This window comes from Brassica oleracea, chromosome C4 (assembly GCF_000695525.1).
Source record: "Brassica oleracea var. oleracea cultivar TO1000 chromosome C4, BOL, whole genome shotgun sequence".
Lineage (NCBI taxonomy): Eukaryota > Viridiplantae > Streptophyta > Magnoliopsida > Brassicales > Brassicaceae > Brassica > Brassica oleracea.
Genome location: NC_027751.1, coordinates 47,910,047 through 47,937,143, shown reverse-complemented (window position 1 = coordinate 47,937,143; position 27,097 = coordinate 47,910,047). Strand labels below are relative to the sequence as shown.

The following is a 27,097-nucleotide window of genomic DNA, read 5'->3' as shown; positions in this document are numbered from 1 at the left end:
AGCCACCACCACGAACCACCGCTAGCATAGCTTCCTCTTGACCACTTTAATCGGCGGAAGTCATTGTTCGTGTGTTTCCCAGAACCGAGAAACCATACTCTGTCCACTCGCCTTCGAATCTTCCTCCGCTTGTCTCACCGCCGTCTAGGGACGTAGATCCAAGCAGCTGAGGGTGTCTCCCGAAGCCACGCGCCATCGCACGGACCGGAGTCGTCGGAAATCTGGAAAGTAGAAAACCAGATCCGGTTTCTCCGATAACCCTAAAAGCCGACTTTCTTCCTCCCCACCGTCTCGTTGACTTCGCCGCGACTCCAAACACGCCGGATCTTATCACCGTCAGTCTCAAACAGAAATTTTAAGAGGATTTTCCGACCCAGAACATACAAGCATATTGGCCACGATTATGTAGGAGGACAGAAAGCAAAGTAAAAAGGAGAGAGAGAAAGGAAGGAAAGACACCTCCGGCGCCAGATTAGCCTGGCCGGAGCTAGAGTTCCGTCTTCCGAGAAGGAGAGATGCGAGAGGTTTTTGTTTTAGAGAGAGAGATTAAACCGTGTCACTTTGTCATACTTCTTGAAGAACGTAGGGATATAGATCCACACTTCTTATGATGAAAAATAAAACAATCACATTAAATAATATTCCAGTGCAGCTCAGTACTGTTCGGTTCATTTTGCTACTAGGAATGTTAATAAGTAAACTACAAAGTACAGGAAGAGATCACAGTTTGAAACTCAAAAGTGCATTCTTTCTAACACTCTGCTCTATCCTCGGCTTTCCTGGATCTTCTTGTGTGGAAGAAGATGTTTAATTGATCAGAGAAAAGCAGATTCTTCATTTCCTCCAACTGTTTCCGGCTTCTCTCCATCTCCAAATCCAATTTCTCGAAATGTACAATCCTATCTCTAATCTTCATCATCTGTCAACCCTCAAAATTCTTAATCAATCCTAGGCATCATCATACAAAAGATGTTTAATGGGAAGTTGGAGATACTGACCTCTACTTCTACAATCTCTCTGATGGCTCCTTCTACCTCTTTCTCTTCCTTCTCAAGTAGAGATTTAGCTTCAGCCACAGCTCTCTCTGAGTTGTTACCATTGATCTCTGCGTACCAGAAAACAAAGTGTCACTAGTGTTGAAATGAGACAGAAATAGACTACAATTATGTTAGCTATAATCCGTGATACCTTGTCCGTTTGGGTCTCCACCAGCGTTTTTGCCAGCTTCGTGGTCTATATCAGATAGAGCTGTCACTGCAGCTCGTGCTGCTGCTTCTGCAACTTTTGTGCCAGCCAAAGCTGAAAGAAAAGCAGCCTGGAGAAGACATAATAAGAAGAATCTCGTTAAGAGACAGCCAATGAAGCATAACAACTGAGATGTAATACAAGTAACAGGTACAAAATATCTAATACCATAACTAATTCCTACATTCCCTTTAAATGACATATATACAGTAATTACAAGAGTCCAAGAACTTAAAGGTATTCTACAGCTATAGGGAACATCACCGTTGTTCTAGACATTTACATGAGTAATGGAACAGAACAATGCAGAAACCGGACTATTCTTCAGCAGCCGAACGACAGAACCGATTAGATTATTAAGTTGTACTTCGTTAGCAGAAAGTTTCAGTTTTCGTGAATAAGACTAACATATAGAGAGTGGGCTCAGATAATAAAACTGTAGTGAACAACATCAAACCTGAGCCATAATTGGGTTGCTTGCATCCGCAAGAGGCGTCAACTTCATCCGCTTATTATCGGGAGAAGACGAACCGTCTTTGACTCTTCCTTCAGACTCAGGATCAGCAGAGCCCTTGATCTGATTAAACGTCTCCAAAGCGTCCTCAGAGTCAGAGTCTTTCGCAAACTGTTCCCCAAACGGAAGCTTAACAAACTGAGAAACACAATCCTTCTCGGTCCTACCAGTAACATGCGACGCAACCTTCTTCCAGTCATCTCCGTAGTGCATAACAGCTTCCAGCAGCAGCAGAGTCTCCTTCTCAGACCACCCCGTCTTCGACTCCTCGCTAAGCTCAACTCTCTTAAACTCCGAGGAGTTAATACCAACACGATAGTTACCACGAACATAGCACCTCGCACACAATGTCAACTCATACTGCAAAAAACAAAAACGTGCTTAGTTTCATAATGCCACCATCATCATCATCAAACATCAACTACTTAATTTCAAAATGCCATCATCATCATCATCAACTAATTAGTCTCAAAATTCCATCATCATCAAGATCAACTACTTAGTTTCAAAATGCCATCATCATCAACTACTTAGCTTCATAATGCCACCATCATCATCATCAACATCAACTACTTAGTTTCAAAATGCCATCATCATCATCATCAACTAATTAGTCTCAAAATTCCATCATCATCAAGATCAACTACTTAGTTTCAAAATGCCATCATCATCAACTACTTAGTTTCAAAATGTTATCATCATCACCATCAACATCAACTACTTAGTTTTAAAATGCCATCACCATCATCATCAACATCAACTACTTAGTTTCAAAATGCCATCATCATCATCAGCATCATCATCATCAAGAAGAAAGAATCAAAACCTTTTCAGAGGCAAAACAAGCAACGCTGCAAACAGATTTGCAGCCATTACAGATCCTCTTGGCGGATTCTTTAACCGTCGAGGGAGGCTCAGAAGCGACGGCCTCCTTATCGTCCCACTTGAGAGGCTTAGCAGAGGCGGAGCTAGAGTAGTTGATAAGCCCCCACGAGTCAAGGAAATCAAATACGCGGCGAATAGAGACAACATCCCCCACGAGAGTCCTCCTAACGTCGGTGAAGCTAATCTTGTTTGGATGTTCGTCTCTGTACTGCTTGATAATCGAGTTCCTCAAGTAGAGGTAAACCCTAGGGTTCTTCGAGGAGGATCTCGAATCGAAGAGCTCCGGTAGAGACCTGACCTCGCATTCGTTGATCTCGTTCCATGAAAACCAACCTAATCGCTCAAATTCATGAGAAAACAAGTGGATAATAATGAATCGGAAGTTATGAGGCGTAGGGGGACTTACGAGAGTAGCTAGGTATATAGATGCGATAGGTATCGGAAGAGGAAGGAGGCGGTTGGAGGGAGTTCGAGGATGCGGAGATTTCCGACGGTGCTTCGGGTATGATTGGACGAGAGGGAGTAATGGGGGGAATTTCGCCAGATCCGCCGGGAATTGGAGCGTTCGTGGCCATGAGTGTTCGACAAAGTTCGCCGGAGAAGAAAGAGAGGAAGAAAGAAAAATAAATTAATTAATTGATTTAACGAGTGTAAGCTAACTAAGTCCGAAAGGGTCCAGGTCTGGGTCCTGGTACCCCAATCCGGGTCCGGTTCCGTGTCAGTGTCCGGTCTAGGTAAACCGTAAACGTGGTATAATTGAATTTTCCCTTCTTTTTTTTTTTTTTTTTGCAATAAGAATGATGATTATTCTTTATTTTATGTTGAAAATTACAAGTTGAGAAGATACATTACATGAACTGAAGTACGGATCAAAATTTTAATTAATCATAATCACTTGGTTGATAAATCTCTTGTTCTGAAACATTGTCCAGTAGAGTTGGAAAAACCAATCGATCCCACATAAACTCCGGGTGATATCTCACCAACCCTTGCACTGATTTTCAAAGGAACAATATTACCAGCTCTGGTAATGCCTATATTTGCAATTTCAGTCACTGAACTAGCTTCACGAGCTGTTCTGACAAAAAGACGAAAAGTAGACCATTGTCATTAAAGACGAAACCAATATTAGAAATGCATCGCTTTGTTTGCAGTTTCTATTGCTTGAGCAGCTCTTTCCTTTGGGATATTTGTCTCCAAAAAAGATTACATCAGGTTTTAGTACTCATTCGCACTTCTCACATACTGGTGGTATATGTGCATCATATCAAAAATTTACCAAGTTTCTTTCTCCATTAACTTATATATTTTTTAATAAATCGTTTCTTCTACATCTTCAAATTCAAAACTTTAATGTAGAAACATCAATGCCATATCCTTAATCGTAAACTATTACTACGACAAATGTCCAAAATGTCCTAATTAGATCTTTCAATGTTAAAAAGGGTTACTAAAGTTATTTTTTTTCGTGCCCAGAGTAACTAAGCATTTGTCAGCCCATTGCAAGAATACCTTAGAAGCATTGCAACATTTGTTTGTAGCCACATGTCAACACTATAATGATTCCTAGAATCCTTAGAGAAATAGGTTGGTCCATCTAAATATATAATAAGTTTTTTATTAAACCACAATAAATACATTATTAAATGTGCTTCATTATTTCCTTAAATAAGATTACAGAATTGCCTAATGTGGCTACAGTATATATGATAATTAATGATTTTAAATAATAAAGATTTGATAAAAATAAGTGTGTATTATAATTATATTTGTTTAATTTTAAGCTATTAAAATAAATTAAACAATCATAGTAATTATATAATAAAAATTTAAAAAATTATTTATATATTATATTTAAAATTTTTAAAAACGAGTATATTTGAAAAGATATTGACAACTTAATTTTTTAAAATATTATAAATTACTTAAACCACTAATCCCACAGTGAAAATTTTGTTATCACTAATTTAGATTTTTTGCTATAACAGATACAAATGATAAAAAAATATAAGTAAAAATCATCATCTAATAAATATTAATATTAAAATATAACATATATATGTTACTATCATTTAAATTTAATTATATATCATATCAAGTAAAAAAAATATTTTTTGATTTATAAAATTTATTTATATGTTTGCACCAATTTAATTATATAAGTAGTAGATAATGACTTTTTAATTATTTAATATATATTTATTATTTCATAATATGTTATAAACATATAATATATAAAATAATTTATATATATAATTTTTATCTCGCGCAAGGCGCGGGTCTTAACCTAGTCTTAATTTGTTTGTGTGGTTGAAATGTTTTACTCTCAACGACATTAAATCAAATAAAACAAAACTTTATGGCTCATATGATTAATTTTTAATTGATTTTGAGTTGTTATATAATGGTTTCATATCAAATTTAAATTATCTATAAGAATCGATCTGAAATTATGATAATACTCTTATTGTATCATTGAATATTCAATATAAAAGAAACACTATCAAACAACACAACTATAATAATACGAATAATGTGATTATCATTCTAATCAATGCACTAGGTTTGAACACATTAAAGATATGTACTACAATGCAAATCCTCCCCTTCTTCTTGCTCTGGACAGAGGTGTAGACTGGCTCAACTTTGGAGAACTGAATAAGGTTTAGATCCAGGTCTCAAAATCGATATCTAGACCCTCATCGACATCATTGATGCTATGTTTCTTCATGATGTTTGATGTTTATTTTTCATGAGATCTTGTAATAAAAATGACTTTTCTTTTTTATTATTTTAAGATTTGTGGAGGTTTAAATATATATTTTGCTGACCAAAAATATATTTTAAAATAATAATTTATTTTACGATTTTATTCATCAGTTGAAGTTTATAGATTTAAATTTCATCTATTTTACTAGATTATTTGATATATTTCATGTATTTTAAATATACACTAGATCTTGACCTGCGCAACCGCGCAAGTATTTTTTTCAATTTATATACATAGATATTTATTTTAGATCATTGGTGGTATACATTTTTAACGTTAATCATATTATTTAAACATTTATATAACTTTTTCAAATACAATTATTTCATAGTTTATATGTTATAATTAATCAATTGTTTAAAATCGTCACATGCATTTGTTGCTTCTTATTATATATTTATCTTATTGTATTTGCATTTAGTTACTGAAAAAATTAATATATGTATGAAACAACATATCTGAAAATTATTTTGTGTTTAATTTATACTAAATTCTGACCCACCGTCCTTCAAAGTTGGATTTTCTTTTAGCAATATTTTTTTACGTTTATTCATTTTAGATAATATATTATTGTATATAGATAATTTTAAGATATGCAATATTTTATACATGTATTATATAGTTTGCGAATATTAAGCCGTTCTGTCATCATATTATATTTTAACATAAATATTTATATTTATGAAAATAAATTTATAAATCTATCAATTGAATATTTTATCATGATTTATTATTATAAAATATATAAAAATAAGATATATAGAATTTTCATTTTTCATTTATAAATGATAACTGAATATATATCAAAACATAATAATAATTCTATTTAAAATTAAACTATATCATTATTAAAGTAGTTACAAAGATTTTATATTATTAGCTTTAGTGAATATTACCAACATAATTTCTGGTTTTATTTCTAGATTTGAAATATATATATGGAATTTAAATTAAACTGGACCTACATAATAGAGAAAAAAATATTTTGAGATACTGTTAAGAACAACAAAAAATATTTTTAAAAGAGAAACTATAATATATTGTACTTACAAACTAATTTTGTAGTAAATATTTTTATTTGAAATAGAAAGGATATTTCTTTCTAACAAAATCTTTTAAAGATCTTTATAAAATGTATTTTGAAAATTAATCAATTTAAATTGTTATAATCATTGAAATATAATTAACATATTTATATGATTTTAATTTTCGTTCATCAGTCAAAAATAAATTAAATTTGAAATTCTAATTATATTTTGTGATAATTAAAATTTAAGTTAATTAATTTTCGAAAATAAATTTTATCCTGATTCTAAAAAGATTTTCTTAGAATTTTTTTAAACAATATTTATTTGTATTTTAAATAAAAGATTAAGATATTAAAATATGATGATTAACTTATGTAAAATTTAATAAACTTTCTAGAGGATGGTCCAAACAAAAAAATCACACATGAACAAAGCCATGACTTCTGTTTTAATATATAAGATTTCTAGAAGATAGTCCAAACAAAAAAATCACACATGAACAAAGCCATGACTTCTGTTTTAATATATAAGATATATAAGATATATGTTGCCAAACAAAAGTTTTAATTACTTATACTTTAATAAGATAGATATCCTTGATGTTATAGCCTTATATGAATTTCAATTTTTGGGTGGTGGACATAACATCGAGAGGCTAGCGGTGGCTTTTGGGTTTATTGTCACAATGCGATCAAGTTTATGTATGCAGTTACGGGTAGAGAGATCAGAGTAAGGAATAACCTTAGGTTCCATTGATGGGGGTAATTACTGGTGATGCTAATGATTTCACCTCAATATGAAAAATGGTGTTCATAGATACAAAGGACAAAGACTTTGTTGCAAAATACAAAGGAGAATAACAATTATCTATTTAATTCCTTACGTGTGAATATGCTTTAGTTTGGATTAGTGGTGGCTGACTAATGCAATGGCTTGAGGTGAAAGACTTGTTCAAACTTCTTGCTTGGTGCGTCTTTCTTCTAACTTGTCTGGTTATAGAATCGGTCCCACCATGATGTGCTACACATTTTAGCCTGCAATAAGAAAAAGTAATAACTGTCCTTTAATCATGTGTTCAATACAAACGGCTAGCTACATAAACTACTAAGTCTACTATGCTAATGCCACTTATAAACTAATCGAGAACATGGTGTAGTAAACTTACGGGACGCCCGAATTTAGAAAATTCAGCAACTTTACTCTTTTGCTTGACCAGGAGACCTAGAAACAGTCCAAGCTCAAAAGTTAGGAATCAAAAACTTGAATGAATTTTTTTATTACTCTCAAAGTTTTAAGATAGATTACCTGCAAAAAGAACTACACCATCTGAAGCAACTCTAGCAAATTCAGGCATGGTCTTGTTTAGGTTGTGTGGGAGATAATCCAGAGCATATGAGAGAAAGGTTTTGGCATGTAGGACAGAGGGAACTTGATATCAGCCACACATACAAGGCCTTTGCTGATAGGACTCTTGCAGTGAGAATCAACATCCTCAATCGATGTCATAGGGTTTGACTTCCCAAGCCAATGAATTATTCAGTGAAAATATCCTCTGCCTTCAATTTTTAAACTAAATCGAATATTTGAAAATATATGATAATCAATATATTAGGTATTGTGGAAATATGTGGCGCAGAATATGGTAACAAATTACTAAATGCATAATTAATTGATTGACGATTTTTAAGGAATATCTTATGAAGTTTATTTTAAAGTTATTTCCAATGGCATAGGATGGTAATTCTTTAGGAAAAATCAGGGTTATTTCTAATTTGTACTCGTGTTTTAATAGTTTAGATTTAGAAATCAGATTAGTACTTCAAAAATTGGTGACAGTTAGAACTAAGACTATGTATTTCAACAAAACAAAAAAATTTAATTAGCACAATTCAACAACACATGAATATTGAAATTCTTGTTTCGGATATTAATAAGAACAAGAAACATACTTTCCATCCATGTCTTGGATAGCATCATCAGCTGATCAACGAATTGAAAATGTATTATAAGCACAAATCATACGTATATTATATTATATCACACGCAAAAGCAAAAATAATACAAGTAGCTGGTCGTTAGAAGCTCTATAGATATTAATATTGAAATCTACTAACTATTACAAGCAGCATATTGAGATTTTGAGAGATATCTTCATCGGTATTTTGTTGAGCAGTTCCTATCGATCAATCCACCACTTAGTGGACTTACGAATTCCATGTTGCAACTCACCCTAATCCCGTAAGGGAAGTGGATTACCCCCAGCATTTCTCGTACTCTTATTAGAGTTCTTAACTGGAGATGAACATGATCTTTCATGGTCTGGGTCTTCAGCTCATCTGTTTGATTAACATTCAGGAAAACGGATTCGGAGATCATCTGAATCCGTTGCAGTCTTACCTTTCTACTTCCTTGGGTAAAGGACAGGACCTGTTCTCTAGCGATCTATGTGTCCCGGAAAAAGACGGCTAAGGAAAACAGTTCAAACTTCAAACGTAATCTCTTGTTTTGGTTGGTGATGAACATAGAAGAATTTATAGTGCCTACATCAAATCTGATTTCCTTCAGGTGTGCACTACGGATATCGATCGAAGGGGTATTTGGGTCTTCTTCATCAAATCTGATTTCCAACATATATTATACATCTTCTTGGGTCTCTTCTTATTTGTCTCGTTTCGTTCTTCTACCAAATTTTTGCTAATGTTTTCCTAATTTTTTGCATATTTTTGTCAAATGTTTTTTTCTTTCTCTAAATAGTAATACAAAACATACAATCAACGAACCATTATTCCATCTTAAAATTCTTTTCAATCATAACATTACCTTATTCACTATATTATTTGACTTAAATGCAAAACATTTTTTAAATCAAAGTTCTCATATGATCTGTTAAATACAATCTTTCCAATCTTCAAAGCCTAATTATTTATCAAACATATATGGACATTATAAGAGATTAATAATTGTTATAGATACGACTATATTTTTATATGAAAATGAAATCATTATTTCTATAAATTGTTTAATATTCATTATTTTTGTAGTATATAAATATAAAAATAATTGTTCAAACATTATTACACTTTCTATATTTTTGAAAATTAGCTACCATTAATTATGATTTGTAATATCATTTAGGTTATTTGGCAAGTGATAGTAATTAGTTTTATATTTGCCTTTTATTTTATATATAATTAAAATAATTTTTTTTTAAAGTTCCATGTATTATGTTATTTAGTTTATGAATATAAAAAAATTGATCATTTTAGTTACCAAATCAGTATTTGTAATATAATTTAGATATATGGGCAAGTGATATTAATTGGATCCAGATTTTTTTTATTTTAAATCTAAATTATCGACCAATCAAATTATAAAAAAATCTTAAGACTTTACAAATGATCGATATGTAAGCAAGATTCACTTAACTGACTTCTAGTTTAATATATAGGAGAATTTTTATTTTTTAAAAATGTTTTATAAAATCATATAAATAATTTAAAATTAAGATAAAATAATTTTGTAAGCCATGATAGATAATTTTATAAATGCTTTATTTTTTTCAAATGACTTATAAGTCATAACATTATAAGACATTAATAGTTATTATAATTCTTTATATATGAATATAATGTTTTATATAAGAATATGAAATCATTATATCGATTTCTATAAATTGTATTCTACTAATTATTTTATATAGTATATAAATATACAAAAAATAATCAAATATTATTACACTTTCTATAATTTTGACAGTTAGTTACCATAAATTATTATTTGTAATATCATTTAAACTATTTGGCAAGTGATATTAATTAGTTTTACACTTACCTTTTCTTTTAGATCTAACTAAAATAATTAAAAATTAAATATTATTAAACCAATCAAATTATAACAATTTTCTTAAATTCTCTCTATGATTGACACCTAAGCAAAAGTCACTTAAATAACTTCTCATTAATATATAGGAGGTATAATAGATCCATATCATTATGTACATTTGTTGATGACACATATTATATATATATATATATATATCTAAAAGAATCGATCTGAAATTATGATAACAATCTTATTGTATCGCTGAATATACATAGAACATTGAAAAAGACACTATCAAACTACATATTCATAATAATACGACTAATGTGATTATCATTCTAGTCAATGCACTAGCTTTGAACACGTATAAATCTTAAAACAATTGATATAACAGGAAAGTAGACATTGCTTAAGGGATGAATGAGCATCCGTAGATTACCAACTATTTTCTTGTTTATAGGATCGATTTGGCTAAGCATTTGTCATTATCTTCAGTAAAGCATTCGTTTAGTACTCATATACAGTTTGTTGATTGCTGATAGAATTTGTTTAGTTGACTGGTTAGGAATAGCTTGATTATATTGATTTTCTTTGATTGGCCAATGATTTTATGATTTTAAGTAGATTTTTTTTGTGATGGAGTTTATTGGATATCATATTTAAAAGAACATGTCTTGCGATTAACAATTAACCAATGATATCAATTAATGATATTGAAACTATGATAATATATTATTCTATGGAGTTATTAATTTAAATTTTCTTTTCTGAAGTTTATATTTTAATGATTTTTTTATCTTTTAAAAAAAAAACAATATTTCATTTCATGTTATATATTAATTGAATTTTATAAATTTAGATTTTATCTATTTTAATAGTTATTTTATATATTTCATGTATTTTAAATATGTATTTTAGAATACAAACATATTTTTATATGTAATTAAAGAGAATAACAATAAAATATTGAAATAAACAGTAAAATTTTAAAATAAAGTTTTTGTAAAAATAGACAATAGAAAGTTTTGTTTATATTTATATAGAATTTATATAATTTATATATACACTAATTACTAATTTATGATTTTAACTGAGTCACATATTAACTTAATTTTTAAAAATATTATTATTTTATTATATTATATTTTACACTTACCAAATTTAATTTATAACATCGTTTTTTATAGTTCAAATCTACCCACATACAAACATTGATCATCTTGCGACGCTAAAATGTGTCTATTGGTCACTATGGCATATGGGTTCAGATCTCTAAGTCTAAACACATCGTAACTAGACTTGTATCATGCATCCTTTATTTTAATTGTCCTTCTGCAGTTCAAACATACAAACATGAGAAAATTACAACCAAAGACACATTTCAACATATCAATTACACTCAAAGGCACATTGAATACTAGACACACTTTTTAGCTGCGAAAAAACTTTACTATCCTTGTACTACACCATCTCTAGTTTCTTCTAAACCAAATTAAAGAAAAAAAAGAAAATGAAAAAGTTAATAGAAAAGCACACGTAACTAGACTTGTATCATGCATCCTTTATTTTAATTGTCCTTCTGCAGTTCAAACATACAAACATGAGAAAATTACAACCAAAGACACATTTCAACATATCAATTACACTCAAAGGCACATTGAATACTAGACACACTTTTTAGCTGCGAAAAGACTTTACTATCCTTGTACTACACCATCTCTAGTTTCTTCTAAACCAAATTAAAGAAAAAAAGAAAATGAAAAAGTTAATAGAAAAGCACAACAATTTATCTTCTTCTTTGTTTCTCGATTTCAGATTCCAGATTGAGTAAATGTGAAAAAAAAATCAAATTAGATGAGAAATCCACCGGTCTTTTGTCTTTCACCAAGACTCAGGCTCCTCCTCCATCACAGGACATGTCTCTCACCGAAAATAATTGTCGTGGTTTCGTGTCTGTAGAATTACGCAGCGTACACGAAAAGCAACGATAGCGTGTGTGGCAGCCACAGAGGATGATTTTAACCAAATCGGAAGGGCAAAGAGAGAAAGGAGTGTAGTCCATGTACTTGTAGAGGTCAGGGTTGTTATGTCTAGTTAACTTAGAGTAGATGAGGAGATCTTACGACGCGGAGGAGGAGACGGTGGAAGGCTGGAAGCAGTTGAAATGGACTTTTCTTGCTGGTGGTTTGTGAGGTGGTTGATGGCGGTGTGGATTGTGTGGAGCTGACAGAGGAGGTGGTCAGGGACAGAAGGGACAAAGGCCAGTGAGGATTTAGATAGGAAGAAATTGGTGGTGGAGGAGAAGATGGTTGTAGCTACCATGGCTATTACTAGAACCAGATTCAAGCTTTATGGACTTGAACGGAGGAGATTTGGAGAGTTTAGTGAAGTCACAGAGGAGAGCGAATTCCAAAATCCAGCTCCGGTGACTAAGGCAATTAATCCATCAAGAAGGTTCGAAATGAGACTGAAGTTGAAAGCAGTGAGCTTTTGAAGCTTGAGCGGAGATCTGGGATTGTGGTGGAATCGCTGAGGAGATCTGAGTTCCGACGAGACTAATTATGGTAACTTAGGAAAGTGATTATGGATATGAAGATGGTGGATACTAAGGTGGTTGCTCGAGATGAGGAGATGGTGGTGGATACGGTGGAGGTGGAAGACGGAAGAGTAGGGGGGATACAAAGGTGGAGATGGTGGTTGACACCGGAGTAGAGGCCATGGTGGTTATGGATACAGAGGCGATGAATACGAAAGTGGATACGGAGGTGGAGACTGTGGTGACGATAGATACTGTAAATGAGGTTGTGTGGTTATGGATGTGAAGTTCGTGGTTACTAACTTGGAAACATCATGCCTGTCCATACATCCCCTTCCCAAACATTATGAATGCTTTTGTAATATATGCGGTTTCTATGTCTTTTATATTATCAAACATTATGTATGCTTATCAAGTTAAGTTATTTGACCTATTCACTGTATCACATTCATACTATATGTACTAGAAACTTTGTATCTTTTGTACCCTAACCACAACAATCACTTCCACAACAATAAAAATTCGTCCCAACATACACGCCTAACCATTATTTCCTATCCACGACTTCGTAACCACCATATCCTAGCAAAACGCACCGTTTAATTTTTTAACATAAAAAAAATAACGCACCGTTTAATTTTTTAACATAAAAAAAATAACTAGTTTAATCGTTGCTTCCTTCTAAAAATAAGACATAAAAATAAGACATGAGCATTTTGGTCTTGAATTTACCAAACCGTACAAGTAAAATGTGCTAAAACCATGATAATGTGTTTTTTCATGTAACCATTCTCTTTTATTACAGACAATGTTGAGTAATGTGGACAGCTCTTATTATTGAGTAATGATGATTGAAAGACAGAGGGAGTGTGTTTGCGCAGGTTTGAACACTTGATAACACATGGAGCCATGAACATAACCAGTAGAACTCTCTTTTACTATTTTTTTCCAAGTTATCAGTCCAGAATCTTAGCTTTCCTGTAGCTCTCCACCGAATCCACAAGTGTTTCCTCCAACGGCCTGAAAGTCCAACCCAACTTCTGCAGTTTCTCTGAAGTCATCGTCGACCTTTCTTCCACTTCAACGTAGCTGTTACATTACATAAAGAGAGCTTGGATCAACGTTAAGATCAAGAAGAAACTTCACACACTATCCTAAGGGTTTCTGACATTGTTAATTGATGAAATAACCAATGAAGCTGTGACAAAGACAGCTCATAGTAGTTTACTTGTTTGGTTACCTCTTTGGGTAGTTGTAATTAGGGTAAAGACTCTTGAGCTTCTCAACAACATCCTTTTCTTTAGCCTTGTGGGCTGTGCATATGTACCTTCCTTCAGCTTCTGGTTTCTCATAAACCAAAAGTAACGCTTGAGCCACATCACGCACATCTACAATAAGTCTCACTTGGTTCTCCCGTGACTCAAAACCCTCTGCAACCCATGTAAATAGGATCAAGACCCTCACAGATTCAACAACCCATATACCAAAGCTGCTTTGTAAAAATCCAAGAGGTGATTATACCTTTGAGAAGCTTGGCGAGAGCAAGAGTACTAGCGTTCACGGTGTGCTGCTGCAGAACAGGTCCAAAGACCATGGTAGGGCAAATGCTGACGAGACTAATCCCGGTTCGTTTTGCAAATTCGAAAGCTTCACTTTCTGCTTGTGTTTTTGATGCACAATACCAATTCTGCCAAAAGGGACTAATCTCAGTGAACAAAAGATGTGGAAAATAACAAGTGAGTATTGATGATGGATTCAGGATGCGTTTAACCTCAGTTCTTTTGCAAAACTCCAGGTCTGACCAACAGGACTCATCTATGACTTGATTCTTTGACCAATTAGGGTTCATCATAAGCGCAGCTGCAGATGAAACGTACACAACACGCTTAACATTTGCTTCGACGCACGCTTTAAGCACATTCAACGTGCCATCCACAGCTGGTGCCATCACTTCCACCTGCAAAAAAAAAAACAGTATAAGCAAATCGAGACAAAGTACGTAGCTTCAGAGCTATGCAAAATCATCACCTCAGGATTTGGGACTGAAGATGATGGAACAGGGCTTGCCACATGGAAGACGCCGATGCAACCTGCGATCGCAGATTGAAGAGAGGCGTAGTCAAGCAAATCAGCCTTGACGAGCTTGAGTTTGTCACCGGCTTTCTCCAGTTTCTTCAAATGAGAATACTTTTCGTTATCTATAACAAAAAAAAAAAAAAATAAACTCCATGTGAAACTCTTGATCAGACACAACAATAGTGGTCTGAAAAAAACAAACTCAAAAGCTAAATCTGAGAAGCCACAAAAGGATTGATTATAAACGAATCCAACTTAGCCCACATAGCGTTTTTGTTTCACATGCACAGAGAATATTCCGATGAAATAGTAGAGATGGGAGAGATTAGAGGAGGAGTAAAGTACCAGGGTCTCTGACAGTGCCATGGACGAAGTAATCCTTAGAGAGGAGAAGATCGACGACCCACGAAGCAAGAAACCCTCCGGCGCCGGTTACGCAAACCTTTCCTTTCGCCACCACCGACATGTTTCGATCTCCGCGATGCTTATTCGGTCTTCTTCTACCTTGTCCTAGCGCCAGGTGTGTTCTGTCTTTGGACTTTTTGTCTCCATCCTTCTTTTATCGACGTGGGCTTTACCTTAGACAAAGCCCATGGGCCTAATAATTTTATCAGGCCCATATAAAGCCACGTGGATCAATCACAGACCAACAGATTGCCGGCGACCGGTTTAGTATTCGCAGTGGGCGTCAAGCAAATGAGAATCCAAATCGGATCATCAAATCAAAGTCAAGCGAACGTCACCGATGGGTAGCGATTGGGGAAGATCAATGGGGAAGGTGAGGTCTTTCGTGGGGAACTCCATGGGAGGTCTTAGAGGAGGTCAGAATCTCGCATCCTGGCTCGTCGCCGGAACAATCGCTTACTATCTCTGGGTTAAACCGGCTCAGGATCTCAAAAAGGAACAAGAGGCTAGGGCACTTCTGGCGGTGGCGGATCGGGATCAATACATGGAGAAGAGGAAACCAATCGCTGATCCTCAGGTCAATGAATCAATCATTTTCTTTTTTTGTTTGTTAGGATGGTGTTTTTATATGTTTTATCAATGGTTTGCTATTTTGCAGGTTACTGGTCTGGTTTATGGAAACAAGAACATAACCGATGATAAACCACAGGATTGAATACTTTGTTTTCGTTTTCTGCAAGTTTTTGAGAACATCTCTTTGTAAGTCTGTTAGCTTCGGCAGTTTTGTTTTGTTTATCCTATAGCTACGAAGATGGTCATTGTATAGACAAAACACTATAGTTGTGTGACTTTACAAAAAATCGAATTTAAAAAAAAAAAAAAAAAAAAAAGATGGAAACTATTTTTTCTGAAGGATTTATTATATGCGTTTGTGAGGTTTGAAAAGGGAATCTGAAACTTCGATTTTGACTCTATCAGCTTTCTCTTTACGATTTTGATGTTTGCTGCCCTTGTGTGGAAACATTAACGTTGGATTCGAATTCTTTGTGTTATCATGCAAGTGTAGAATGCATCGACTTGTATATTTTCAGGTTCTTGCAATTAGTTCTGATTGGGTTTATTCTACTATGGTCGTGCTCTGCTAAAAGGATTGGACAATTATGTTAGTTCAGTTGCAAACGGAATTGATCATCTTTTTATTATCATTCAACTCTGTCATGCGTTCTTGGAACTGATTCAGTTTGGTGTTTGTTACTTTAAGTTAATTCTTTACATACTACTTGCATCAAGATTAGTGAAGGCGTGCAAGTTCTTTTGTAATCCTCAAAGGGTCATGAGTATAGACGATTTTGCTACCGAACATGAAATCACCCCTTTTAATTTTTGTGTGACTGAAAACCCACGTTAGGAGAGACAACAAAGTCTCCTTGGTGAAATTTGCTATTTGTAAATCGCACTGGACTCAAACAAGAACACTAACTAATTAGTTTAACCTGTGATAACCATAAAAGCTAAATGCAATCGAGCGACCTTCTTCTTCAAACATCTTCTCCTGCATTGCAGTTTGCTTTAAATTCTCAGTTGGGTAGATGAGAATCACGCAGATCTTATTTTCTCTGGTAGTAGAGCTTCATTGTCTACAAGCTCCTATGTCTGGGCGGACCAGATATTTCCAGCTAATCTAGGTACTTTACTCATATACAGTGCACACCATTGTTTTCTTGTATCCATTTCCACAATGTCATTTATTCCACAGATCATGTTGACTTGTTCAATACAAAAGACGAATTATTTCCTTAAAACATAGTATTCCATTAGAAAATTATGAAGACGTACCCAAATTCTCCAGTTATAATTTTTAGAAAAGTGGGACCAACCAATAAGAAATGTCGCAAAAAGTCAACGCCAACGACGCGTTCATTTGACTAGCAAAGTCTTTGCCGTCTCCTTGTGGTTGTCTCCTCCTCCTCTCTGTTTAAGTCAGGAGAAATTACCTCAAAAGCCAAACACTTCCATCAAACAAACAACCACAACATGGCTGCGCGTACACTCCACGCGCTATCCACCTCCCCCTTGTTTCTCCTTCTTCTCTTCTTCGCCGCGTCTTCACCGACCAAAGCTCAGCAACCGTACGTCAACAACCACCAGCTAGCCTGTGAGAATCGTGACTTCGACAACATAACCAACGGCTTCACCTGTAACGGCCCGCCCTCATGCCGCTCCTACCTCACTTTCTGGTCTCAACCACCGTACAACACTCCCAGCTCCATCGCCGGACTCCTCAACGCCTCCGCCGCCGAGATCCAGTCCATCAACAACCTCACCTCCATAACCGCCACCATCCCCACCCGCAACCTAGTCCTCATCCCAACCACCTGCTCCTGCTCCGGCGGCGGTGGCTTTTACCAGCACAACGCTACTTACAGACTCTCCGGCCGAACGGTGGAGACTTACTTCTCCGTAGCCAACGACACCTACCAAGCTCTGTCCACGTGTCAAGCCATGATGTCGCAGAACCCTTACGGCGAGAAAAACCTAACCGCCGGGCTAGACCTCCTCGTCCCTCTCCGCTGCGCCTGCCCCACCGCGAACCAAACCGACGCGGGCTTCAGATACCTTCTTACCTACTTAGTCGCGCAGGGAGACAGCGTCTCCGCCATCGCCGAGATGTTCAGAAGCTCGTCGGCCGCCGTGAGCTCCGGTAACGAGCTCGCGTCGGACCGCATCTACTTCTTCACGCCGCTTCTCGTTCCTCTCAGGACGGAACCAACCAGAATCGTGAGTACTCCGTCGCCGACGCCGCCGGTCGCTACTCCGCCGCAGTCGCCGCCGGTGTCTCCTCCGGGGTCGTCCTCTTCTCACAAATGGATTTACATCGGAGTTGGAATCGGAGCCGGTTTGCTCCTCTTGATCTCGATCTTATCTCTCTACTTCTGTTACTACAAACGAAGATCCAAAACGTCGTCGTTGATAGAACAGAACAAGCTTACGGACTCGTCGACCAAACAGTCTCTTCCCACAACGTCAACAAACCAATGGTCGATCGCCTTATCAAACTCCTCAGACACCACGTCTGGTCTCAAATCAGCTATTGAGTCCTTAACTCTCTACAGATTCAGCGACCTTCAGTCGGCGACTTCGAACTTCAGCGACGAGAACAAGATCAAAGGCTCGGTGTATAAGGCAACGATCAACGGAGACGACGCGGCGGTGAAGGTGATCAAAGGAGACGTGTCTTCCTCCGAGATCAGTCTCTTGAAGAAGCTGAACCATTCCAATATCATCCGTCTCTCAGGCTTCTGCATCCGCGAAGGAACCTCGTACCTCGTCTACGAGTACTCAGAGAACGGTTCGGTTAGCGATTGGCTTCACTCGTCTAACAAGAAGAAGTCTTTGACATGGAGACAAAGAGTTGAGATCTGTCGGGACGTAGCAGAGGCGTTGGACTATCTCCACAACTACGTAACGCCCCCTCATATCCACAAGAACTTGGAATCCACCAACGTGCTTCTTGATTCCAACTTCAAAGCCAAGATTTCGAATTTCGGCGTCGCGAGGATTCTTGATGAAGAAGGTGATCTCGATCTTCAGTTGACCAGACACGTTGAAGGAACACAAGGCTACTTAGCTCCGGAGTACGTCGAGAACGGAGTCATAACTCCGAAGCTAGACGTGTTTGCTTTCGGAGTTGTGGTTCTTGAGCTTCTCTCGGGGAAAGAAGCGGCGACGGTGGATAAGGAGGAGAAGGAAGAGATGTTGTTGTGTAGAGAGATAAACAATGTGCTTGGAGGAGAGAATGTGAGAGAGAAGCTGAAAGAGTTTATGGATTCATCTCTTGGGGATGAGTATCCGTTGGAGCTGGCTTTCACTATGGCTCAGCTGGCTAAGAGCTGTGTGGCACCTGATATTAACTCGAGACCGTCTATTGCTCAGGTTCTAACCACGCTCTTGATGATTGTCTCGTCCTCCATTGATTGGGAGCCTTCTCATGACCTCCTTCATGATTCGGGATCTTTTGGCAACTAGTTATTCTATTTTATTTTGTTTTGTTTGTCAATAATTGAGTTTAGATTTTAGATTTTGTGTAATATATAAGATGAAGGACTATATGGCTATAAAATCTACTGTAACTGAGCAAAATAATTACCACAGTGTTCAACAAAAGCAATGAGAAGATTTGAATGTTTTTCACAATTCTTGTAGACTAAATTTTAAACTAATCTCACTCTTAGATTATTCTTGTTAGTTTGTTTTACAGGCGCTTACTAATTTCTGTTTAAGACAGAGAAACTAACAAATATAATTTGCCACATTACCACAAATTAATACCAAATATTTTTGACTAAAAGACTTTAAAGAAAAATACACATACGCCAGGTGGTTCAAAAGTACAATCACTCTCCTCGCTTGCACGACTCTCTCCTCAACCCATCTCCAATCTTCTCCCTCCTTCCACAAATATAATTTTAGAGAAATGTTTGATATGATCATTAATGATTCGAAATTCAAGAAGCTAGGAAATGGTGTTTGTTAGAAATTACATGATCAGATTACTTGTAAAATTATTTTTATTAATCACTTTAATTAATACCATCAACATATTGTTTTTTTGGTAAGCAACCACAAAATGCAAACGTAAACGCCTATAACAAAAAAACGAAGACAAATCATAGCCCATATAAACTAGGCCCAAACACACGTGAGTCCATCTACACGCTTATAAGCTGTGGAACCCTCGCTAACTAACGGCTATATCCACTTGAATTTCAAAACTGTCTCAAAAGTCTAACGAAGAAGAAAGAACGAAAGAAACAACAACAATGGCGGAAACGAGGGTCGAAATCCCAGATCCAGAAACAGAGTTCTTCGCTTCCAAACAAGAGACAGGACACGAGTGGGAGCTTTTCAAGGAGAACGTCCGGCCTCTAAAGAGAGGACGAAACATCCGTCTCCTCAACCATGCTCTCAAATCTCACTGTGACCACCAATTAAGAAAGACCCTCATCGAGAAACGAAGGTAAAGCTTTCAACTTTTTTCACATCTAAATCCTCTATTGGGTTTCAATCGAAAATCACTCATTTGATTTTTTGATTCTTAGGAAGCTGATTGAGGAGATAGACGAGTACGATGGTGATGACCCTCTCTTCCCATGGATAAAGTGAGCTCCTTTTTTTTTATCTTTTCTTGATTATAAAAAATCTTCTTGATCCTGAGCTTTGAGCTTTCTCTACAGGTTCGTTAAATGGGTGCAGGAGGCGTTTCCTCCGGAAGGATAGTGCTCAGGGCTGTTGGTGATATACGAGCAGTGCGTGAGAAAGTTCTGGCACTTGGAGCGGTACAAGGATGATCTTCGTTACCTCAAAGTCTGGTTGGAATATGTAATGCTTCTCTCTCTCTCTTTTAGCTCAATTGAATGATCTTCTATTGTATTGGAAGAGTAGTTACTAAACGGGAAGTGGTTATCTTTGTTTTGAAGGCGGAGCATTGTGCTGGTGCTGAAGTGATTTATAAGTTCTTGGAGGTTAATGTTATTGGAAATACACATGCTTTGTACTACATAGATTATGGGTTGCATATGGATTTTACGGGTAAGGTGAAGACGGCTAATGAGATCTTCAATCTCAGAATCTCTAGGTGAGTCTTCTTCGTTTTGGTTCTTTAGGCTTTTGTCACATGGTTTGGTTGATAAAAGTGTGGAACTGTGTGCAGGAATACAAAGCCTGTGGAGAAGTTGAATGAGGCTTACAAGAAGTTCATGGTGAGAACTATGAGAAGGTCCAAAAGTGTTGATGATGTAAGACGCTTATTCTGTTTGTAAACTGTATGTTTCTCTATGCGATTTGATGCTTAATGTTTTGCACCTAACAACAGGAGCCAAAGGAGAATGAATTACCGTCAAGAAGCTTTGGGACTGTATTGTCTAGAGGAGATAATAATAGTGAGTCACATTAATTACTTTGGAAGTTTTATTAATATGTTCTGTTAAGCTCTCTTACATAACCAATGTTTTGTATAGATACAGGAAGGCAGGCGTTAGGACCACAAGCAAAGAGAACAAAGCCTAATCAGTAAGCAGTTTTATTGGTTATGTATTTCTCGCTTTATGCATATATAAACTTCACAAAAACTCTAAATTATGCTGATTTTTGTAGCTCATCCAAGGCACCTTTGGCTGTCTACAAGGACACTGCATCGGGGGATCAAACAGAGTCGGACAAGTCAAAACCAGAGTTTGGTTCTTTGCTTATGCTTGGAGGCAGAGGAGAGAGGAACAAAGAGAACAATGCTTTACCTGGAAAATGAGCATCATTCAAGGTTTTGCTTCTGCTCTAACATACAAAACTAAACTAAACTTGTCTCTGTAAACTGATCATTTACCTGCAGTTGATATATATATATAAATATATATATATTCTGACAGGTTCCTCAGAAAACTATTGTGAGAACTGCTGCTGCATCTGCTTCCTCCTTTGAGGTTTTTGTCGACGAAGAAAAAGATTGTACAGAGTCAGTTAGACAACTAGTTTCTGTTTCCATAACAAGACAGAGATGTTTCGTTATTAACTTTAGATTATGAAACTGAATTCAGAGAGTAGAGAAGAAGGAGAGTGAAACCATCTCATCATCATCAAACATTTTGCCGCTTAATGATGGCCGTGAGATAAAGAAGTAAGCATAGAATCCCTTCTTGATTCACCTAGACAATTACCACATGGCTTATGTATCTAATGATGTTTCCTTTGAAAAAATACTGTAAAGAAACAGAGCTGCTGCGACAGAACCCTTTAAGACACTTTCCTCCCAGCAGCTTCCTACGATGATGAGGTTCATCATCTTTACAGACAATCATAATAGACAACGATGTTCTGAAATTTGAAATTTGAGCTTTTGTCTATAAGGGGGTGATTGGTAAGTGTTGTGAGTGCTCTAGACAGCCTCAAATCTCTTTACAGCCCCAAAATCAAAGCAATCATGCCCTGGTTATCTTTTTAAAACTCAGCCAAATCCATATTTTGCTTTAGTTTACGGCTCTGGAAAGCAAATTCTCTACAGCTCAGTTTTGTGAGCTTTCCAAAAGAAAAAAGGAATATTTCATTTAACTTTTATTCAAAAAATAAGATAAACACTAACGAAACCTAAGATAAACACTAAAACTAAAAGCCCTAGTTGTAAACATATATATACTACCTACGTAAGAGAGCCAAAAAAATCCAGAGAGAACAAGAAGAATAAGAAAAGGCAACAAGAAGGTACGTAACCCATCTCTTCGTCTTCTTTTATGTTATCGTATCTGGTCTTCTTTTATGTTATTGATGTACGATGAAATTTGATTATGAACACTAGTTCCATGGAAAAGAAAACCAATTTTAAATGTCTTTTTTTTAGAATTCTTTATTTTTATTTATTCAGTAAAATTATTATTATTATAAGTTTTATTTTGTTTCTATTAGTATGTTGTTTAATATATATATATAATACTAATCTACAACTAATGTATACCAATCGTGCTTTAAAAAGAAAACCTACAGCTAAGATCTTACGGCCAAAGTTTTACAGCAAAAAAATCTACAGCTACAGCAAAAAAATCTACAGCTACAGCAAAAAAATCTACAGCACTTGTTCTACAGCAAAAAAGTTAAAGCTACAGTTTTTACCAATCACCCCTAAAACTCCTTGTGTTTTTTGCCTAATTGGGTTTGTGTTTTGTGATGTACAGAGATTTGTGTACCATAATGAATGAGCTTTTCATGTTTCTTGAAACTTATGTGTTCTTTTAATTGATTCTAGTTTGTTACTTTATTATAACCATGTGTACTGGTTGGTATCATAAATTCATAATATTTTGTATAATTATGGAGCTAGTCCTAATTCTCAACAATTTTTGTAAATTTACGAAATAGATATTTTTAATTCATGTAACTTTTTTTTTTCCAACTAAGATTGAACAAAATATGCCATAAAGAGTCTACAGATACTCCACGAACACTCTCCAGACTCCACACCTCCAAAAACACTTGTATATATGCGAAAACGATCCTGGAAGTCCTAATGTGTATCTTTATCCAAAAGTCATTTTAGTTTACAAAATATTTTTTTATTATTATCCAATAATCACAACTATATACTACTATATGTTAATTCCCTGTATGATTTGTTTTTAATTAAGGAATCACGGATGACGATACCGTAAATGTGGTCACGCCATTGGTTTATACTTTATATGAAATGTCTTTTGTTGCCTATAGTTTTTTGGTCTAGTAGATAGACGCGTATGAGTACAAAAGAATAATTCATTGGGTACTCCTTCGGGAAAAAAGGTGGCTTTAAGCTGAGGGGAGGGGGCATTAATCAAAGCATTAATAGCGTCATTTAGTAAGATGATTAAAAACAAATGATGCGATTTAGGAGATAGACTTCGAGTGGTAGGTACACAAGGGAAATTGAGAAAAATTAGTGGTAAGGGGCATCATTTCCTTTCTCCCAATACCTTTCATTTACCACTTCAAATAATATACATAGTTTACGATTTTTCTTAGTTTTGTTAAATTATATATTTCATATTACAAAAATAATTTGAAATTTAAATGTGGTATGTACTACTACTCTACTACCATATTAATTTTTTTGAGATTGAATCTTGGCCGTAGAAAATGAGGGGATGATAGTGATGTGTCAAGAAAATTAGCAAATAGCCCAATCAAAGCAAAGTTAGTCCTTAATTGGACTAAAATATTACTTACCTACTTGATTATGCCTTTAATTCAACAAAATCTACATGAACCTTAAGAAAGGGTTAAGGGCCGACATTAAAAATAAAAAAGATTTAAGGGTCAAATTATCTACATTTACCAAATTAAACAAAAGATTAAAGAAAGCTTTATTATACATAAAAGGTCATTATCTCACAAAAATAAACCCTTCACCTCTTGTTGTTTTGCACTCTCTCCATCTCTCCGCCGCCAAGGATGAGACGAACACCATAACGGGATGTCCTCACCATAACGCCGTTAAATCTGAACCCGTTTCAACACGTGCCATTCAAAACGGAGAATTACAAAAGGGATTAATTAAATAATATTCCGTTTCAATGGCTCTGGAACAACAGTTGGGATTAGCAGTGACCGCCGTTGACGGTGACGGTAACGGCGGTGGTGGAGAGAATAGTGCGCCGTCCAACGAAGGAGGCGATGACAGCGTCAAGACGGCGAGGCTGCCACGTTGGACGAGGCAGGAGATTCTGGTGCTGATCCAGGGAAAGAGAGTGGCGGAGAACAGAGTCCGGCGAGGGAGAGCGGCGGGCATGGCGCTCGGGTCGGGTCAAATGGAGACGAAGTGGGCGTCTGTGTCGTCTTACTGCAGACGCCACGGAGTGAACCGAGGGCCGGTTCAGTGCCGGAAAAGGTGGAGCAACCTCGCCGGGGATTACAAGAAGATTAAAGAGTGGGAGTCTCAGGTGAAGGAGGAGACGGAGTCGTATTGGGTGATGAGGAACGATGTTCGTAGAGAGAGGAAGCTTCCTGGTTTTTTTGATAAGGAAGTGTACGATGTTGTTGATGGCGGCGTGGTTCCTCCGGCTCTTGCGCTTGGCTTGGCTCCGGCGTCGGCGGCGGCGGAGGGAGTGTTGTCTGAGTTAGAACGGAGAGAACCGGCGCCTAATAAGTTGCTTCAGGGTAAGTTTGAGATCAAACTCAAAAGTGTTATATATGTTCGTCACAGTGACGTCAGTTCTAATGAAAATAATTTGTTTTTTCATAAAGATGTTTTTATGGACAAGGAGAAGCAAGCAGCGTGTGGAGCAGATGATCAAGGTTTGTGTTTTTGTCGTTTTTATGTTCTGTCAGAGATTATTTAGATCGCTCGTGCTGGGATTCGAAGCCGTGACGTGGGATGTTTCTGAGGGGGTTTATCTTTTGATAAAATGTGTCAATCAGGTGTTACGTTTTGGTGCTTTGGACTAATAAATGTTTACCTCTCTTTGTCTCATCTCAGTTATTATTTTAAGAGCTGTAAAGTTTATATTGACTATGTAGTTATGTTGAAAGATGGTTTCATATTATCAAATGTTGATGACTAGTTGTGGTACCAAAGCTGCGTGGAAGGGTCGACACTTTCTTGTTTTTTCACCATAAGTTTTTTGAATTTTGGACTTGAAGGTAGAGTGAAAGAGAAAGATGCAGAAGCAGCAAACCCAGAAGCTGGTTCGACATCACAAGAGGCTAGAAAGCGTAAACGAACATCTGCTAGTGAAGATGAAGAAAAAGAAGAAGAAGCCACAAAGAGTATGGATAACCAGTTGATACAGATACTGGAAAGAAACGGACAGTTACTGGCGGCACAGCTTGAAGTTCAGAATACAAACTTGAAACTAGACAGAGAGCAAAGAAAAGATCATGGTGATAACTTAGTCGCTGTTCTCAGCAAGCTCGCAGATGCTGTGGCGAAAATCGCAGATAAGTTGTAGATGTATATGTGTAGATTTGGTCGTATATATTGCTTCCAGATTACTTCTCATTATTAATCTTTTTTTATCTCTTATTTACCACCATTATTGATTGGATATTGATGCTACCAGAGGGGGCTATACATGTTATATAAACATGGAGATTTATAAGGTTTTAGGTTTTAGGCTTTAGCCTGATTGAGACATATATGAACATGAGACATCGGTTAATTATCTTTGTTTTACCGTTTTGACTAACTCAGACACCCCTGATGGCTCACTATAGGTGGATGATTTGTTGCATTTTAAACATAGATTTTGTTTTTTTTTTTTTTTTAATTTTGAGTTCTTGCTTCCCCTGCTGAGTGGATTAATAACAACATTACATATATATATAGGAAGAGGCAATTCAGTAAAATGTCAAAAGTATTGGGAGTTTTAACAAAACGAACTCCACGTTCCGTCTCAGTGCGGATGGGTAACTTGGCATCAGACAACAGATGCGTAGTTGAATGACTGAAGAAAGCTTTGATTGAAATGTTCATCATGCCCCCAAATGTAAATGTTGTGGAGAAAGCAAATTTATTAAGACAAAACGACCACATTAAAATGTTACTTGAGGTCCAAGATACTGGTGATGGATCAATGAGGTAGAGGTAGTGGTAGTGATGCGTATGATCCTAGTATTTAAGAGAACAAAAAGGGTAAGTTTTAAAACTCAGAAAAGAATCATCAAATCTCTCTAAGTTTGTGCATCACTTGGGTATAGATTCGATTATATGAGTGTTTTTATCATCTTTGGAATCAGTTTAGTACTAAATAAATTGGTGACAAGTAGAATTACCGTAACTTACACAATACAACAACACGTAAAAGGTGATCATCATAGAGAGTGACTTCTCGTACAAGAAAAGTAGTAACGACTTGGAAAGCAACTAAAACTTGTTTTTTAATGCTGCATAACTATGGTATTACAACTATGGAAAATATTACAAACGATTCTATAACCGACAATTCTATCCAACGTATGAAAATTCATGTCTGACTGCAACATCTGAGCTGTCCTATGAGATCAGCACTTGATGAAATTTTAGAGAGAGATATAATATAAGTAATAGATTAACATAGCAATTCTTTTCACTTTAACCTACTTTAACTTTATATCTAATTGAATGAGATTTCTTATAGATATTCATTCGGTTTTTCTTGGATTAAACAAAAGAGAGTAATTACATGAGTTTCAAACTTTCGTTTTGATTTAATTAATATATTAATTAATCTAATAATAAGTTTTATCTTTTCTCCTACCTTCAGAAAAAAAAAGGCATGTCCACTGTTATTAGATATTAGAATTTTCTGAAAGGTAACTATCCC

General features: G+C 35.8%; 5 protein-coding genes, 1 long non-coding RNA gene and 1 pseudogene across 6 annotated transcripts; 4 read left to right on the top strand and 3 right to left on the bottom strand.

Annotated features, from left to right (window-relative positions):
- Positions 1–611: 611 nt before the first annotated feature.
- LOC106337338 (SWI/SNF complex subunit SWI3B) lies at positions 612–3,252 on the bottom strand. Its single transcript, XM_013776437.1, has 6 exons — positions 3,051–3,252; positions 2,586–2,977; positions 1,703–2,119; positions 1,189–1,315; positions 999–1,105; positions 612–919 (listed from the first exon to the last, which is right to left on the bottom strand). The coding sequence occupies exons 1-6, from the start codon at positions 3,217–3,219 to the stop codon at positions 752–754; spliced, it is 1,380 nt and encodes a 459-aa protein (XP_013631891.1). The 5' UTR covers positions 3,220–3,252; the 3' UTR covers positions 612–751.
- Positions 3,253–7,235: 3,983 nt separating this feature from the next.
- On the bottom strand, positions 7,236–7,839 carry LOC106341632. Its single transcript, XR_001269703.1, has 3 exons — positions 7,748–7,839; positions 7,608–7,663; positions 7,236–7,476 (listed from the first exon to the last, which is right to left on the bottom strand). It is a non-coding gene; the product is annotated as an uncharacterized LOC106341632 (long non-coding RNA).
- Positions 7,840–13,471: 5,632 nt separating this feature from the next.
- Positions 13,472–15,416, bottom strand: LOC106342015 (cinnamoyl-CoA reductase 1). The gene is made up of 6 exons (XM_013780789.1): positions 15,222–15,416; positions 14,829–14,998; positions 14,572–14,757; positions 14,322–14,487; positions 14,041–14,230; positions 13,472–13,889 (listed from the first exon to the last, which is right to left on the bottom strand). Exons 1-6 carry the CDS (start codon positions 15,340–15,342, stop codon positions 13,757–13,759), a joined length of 966 nt encoding a protein of 321 aa, XP_013636243.1. The 5' UTR covers positions 15,343–15,416; the 3' UTR covers positions 13,472–13,756.
- A 115-nt stretch (positions 15,417–15,531) lies between these two features.
- On the top strand, positions 15,532–16,178 carry LOC106342016. Its single transcript, XM_013780790.1, has 2 exons — positions 15,532–15,858; positions 15,940–16,178. The coding sequence occupies exons 1-2, from the start codon at positions 15,622–15,624 to the stop codon at positions 15,994–15,996; spliced, it is 294 nt and encodes a 97-aa protein (XP_013636244.1). The 5' UTR covers positions 15,532–15,621; the 3' UTR covers positions 15,997–16,178.
- An 836-nt stretch (positions 16,179–17,014) lies between these two features.
- Positions 17,015–19,471, top strand: LOC106342014 (protein LYK5). The gene has a single exon (XM_013780787.1). The coding sequence runs from the start codon at positions 17,316–17,318 to the stop codon at positions 19,305–19,307; it is 1,992 nt and encodes a 663-aa protein (XP_013636241.1). The 5' UTR covers positions 17,015–17,315; the 3' UTR covers positions 19,308–19,471.
- Positions 19,472–20,101: 630 nt separating this feature from the next.
- On the top strand, positions 20,102–22,103 carry LOC106341527 (annotated as a pseudogene).
- Positions 22,104–24,081: 1,978 nt separating this feature from the next.
- On the top strand, positions 24,082–25,915 carry LOC106339873. The gene is made up of 3 exons (XM_013778738.1): positions 24,082–24,953; positions 25,041–25,091; positions 25,437–25,915. The coding sequence occupies exons 1-3, from the start codon at positions 24,371–24,373 to the stop codon at positions 25,742–25,744; spliced, it is 942 nt and encodes a 313-aa protein (XP_013634192.1). The 5' UTR covers positions 24,082–24,370; the 3' UTR covers positions 25,745–25,915.
- The last annotated feature ends 1,182 nt before the right edge of the window (positions 25,916–27,097 follow it).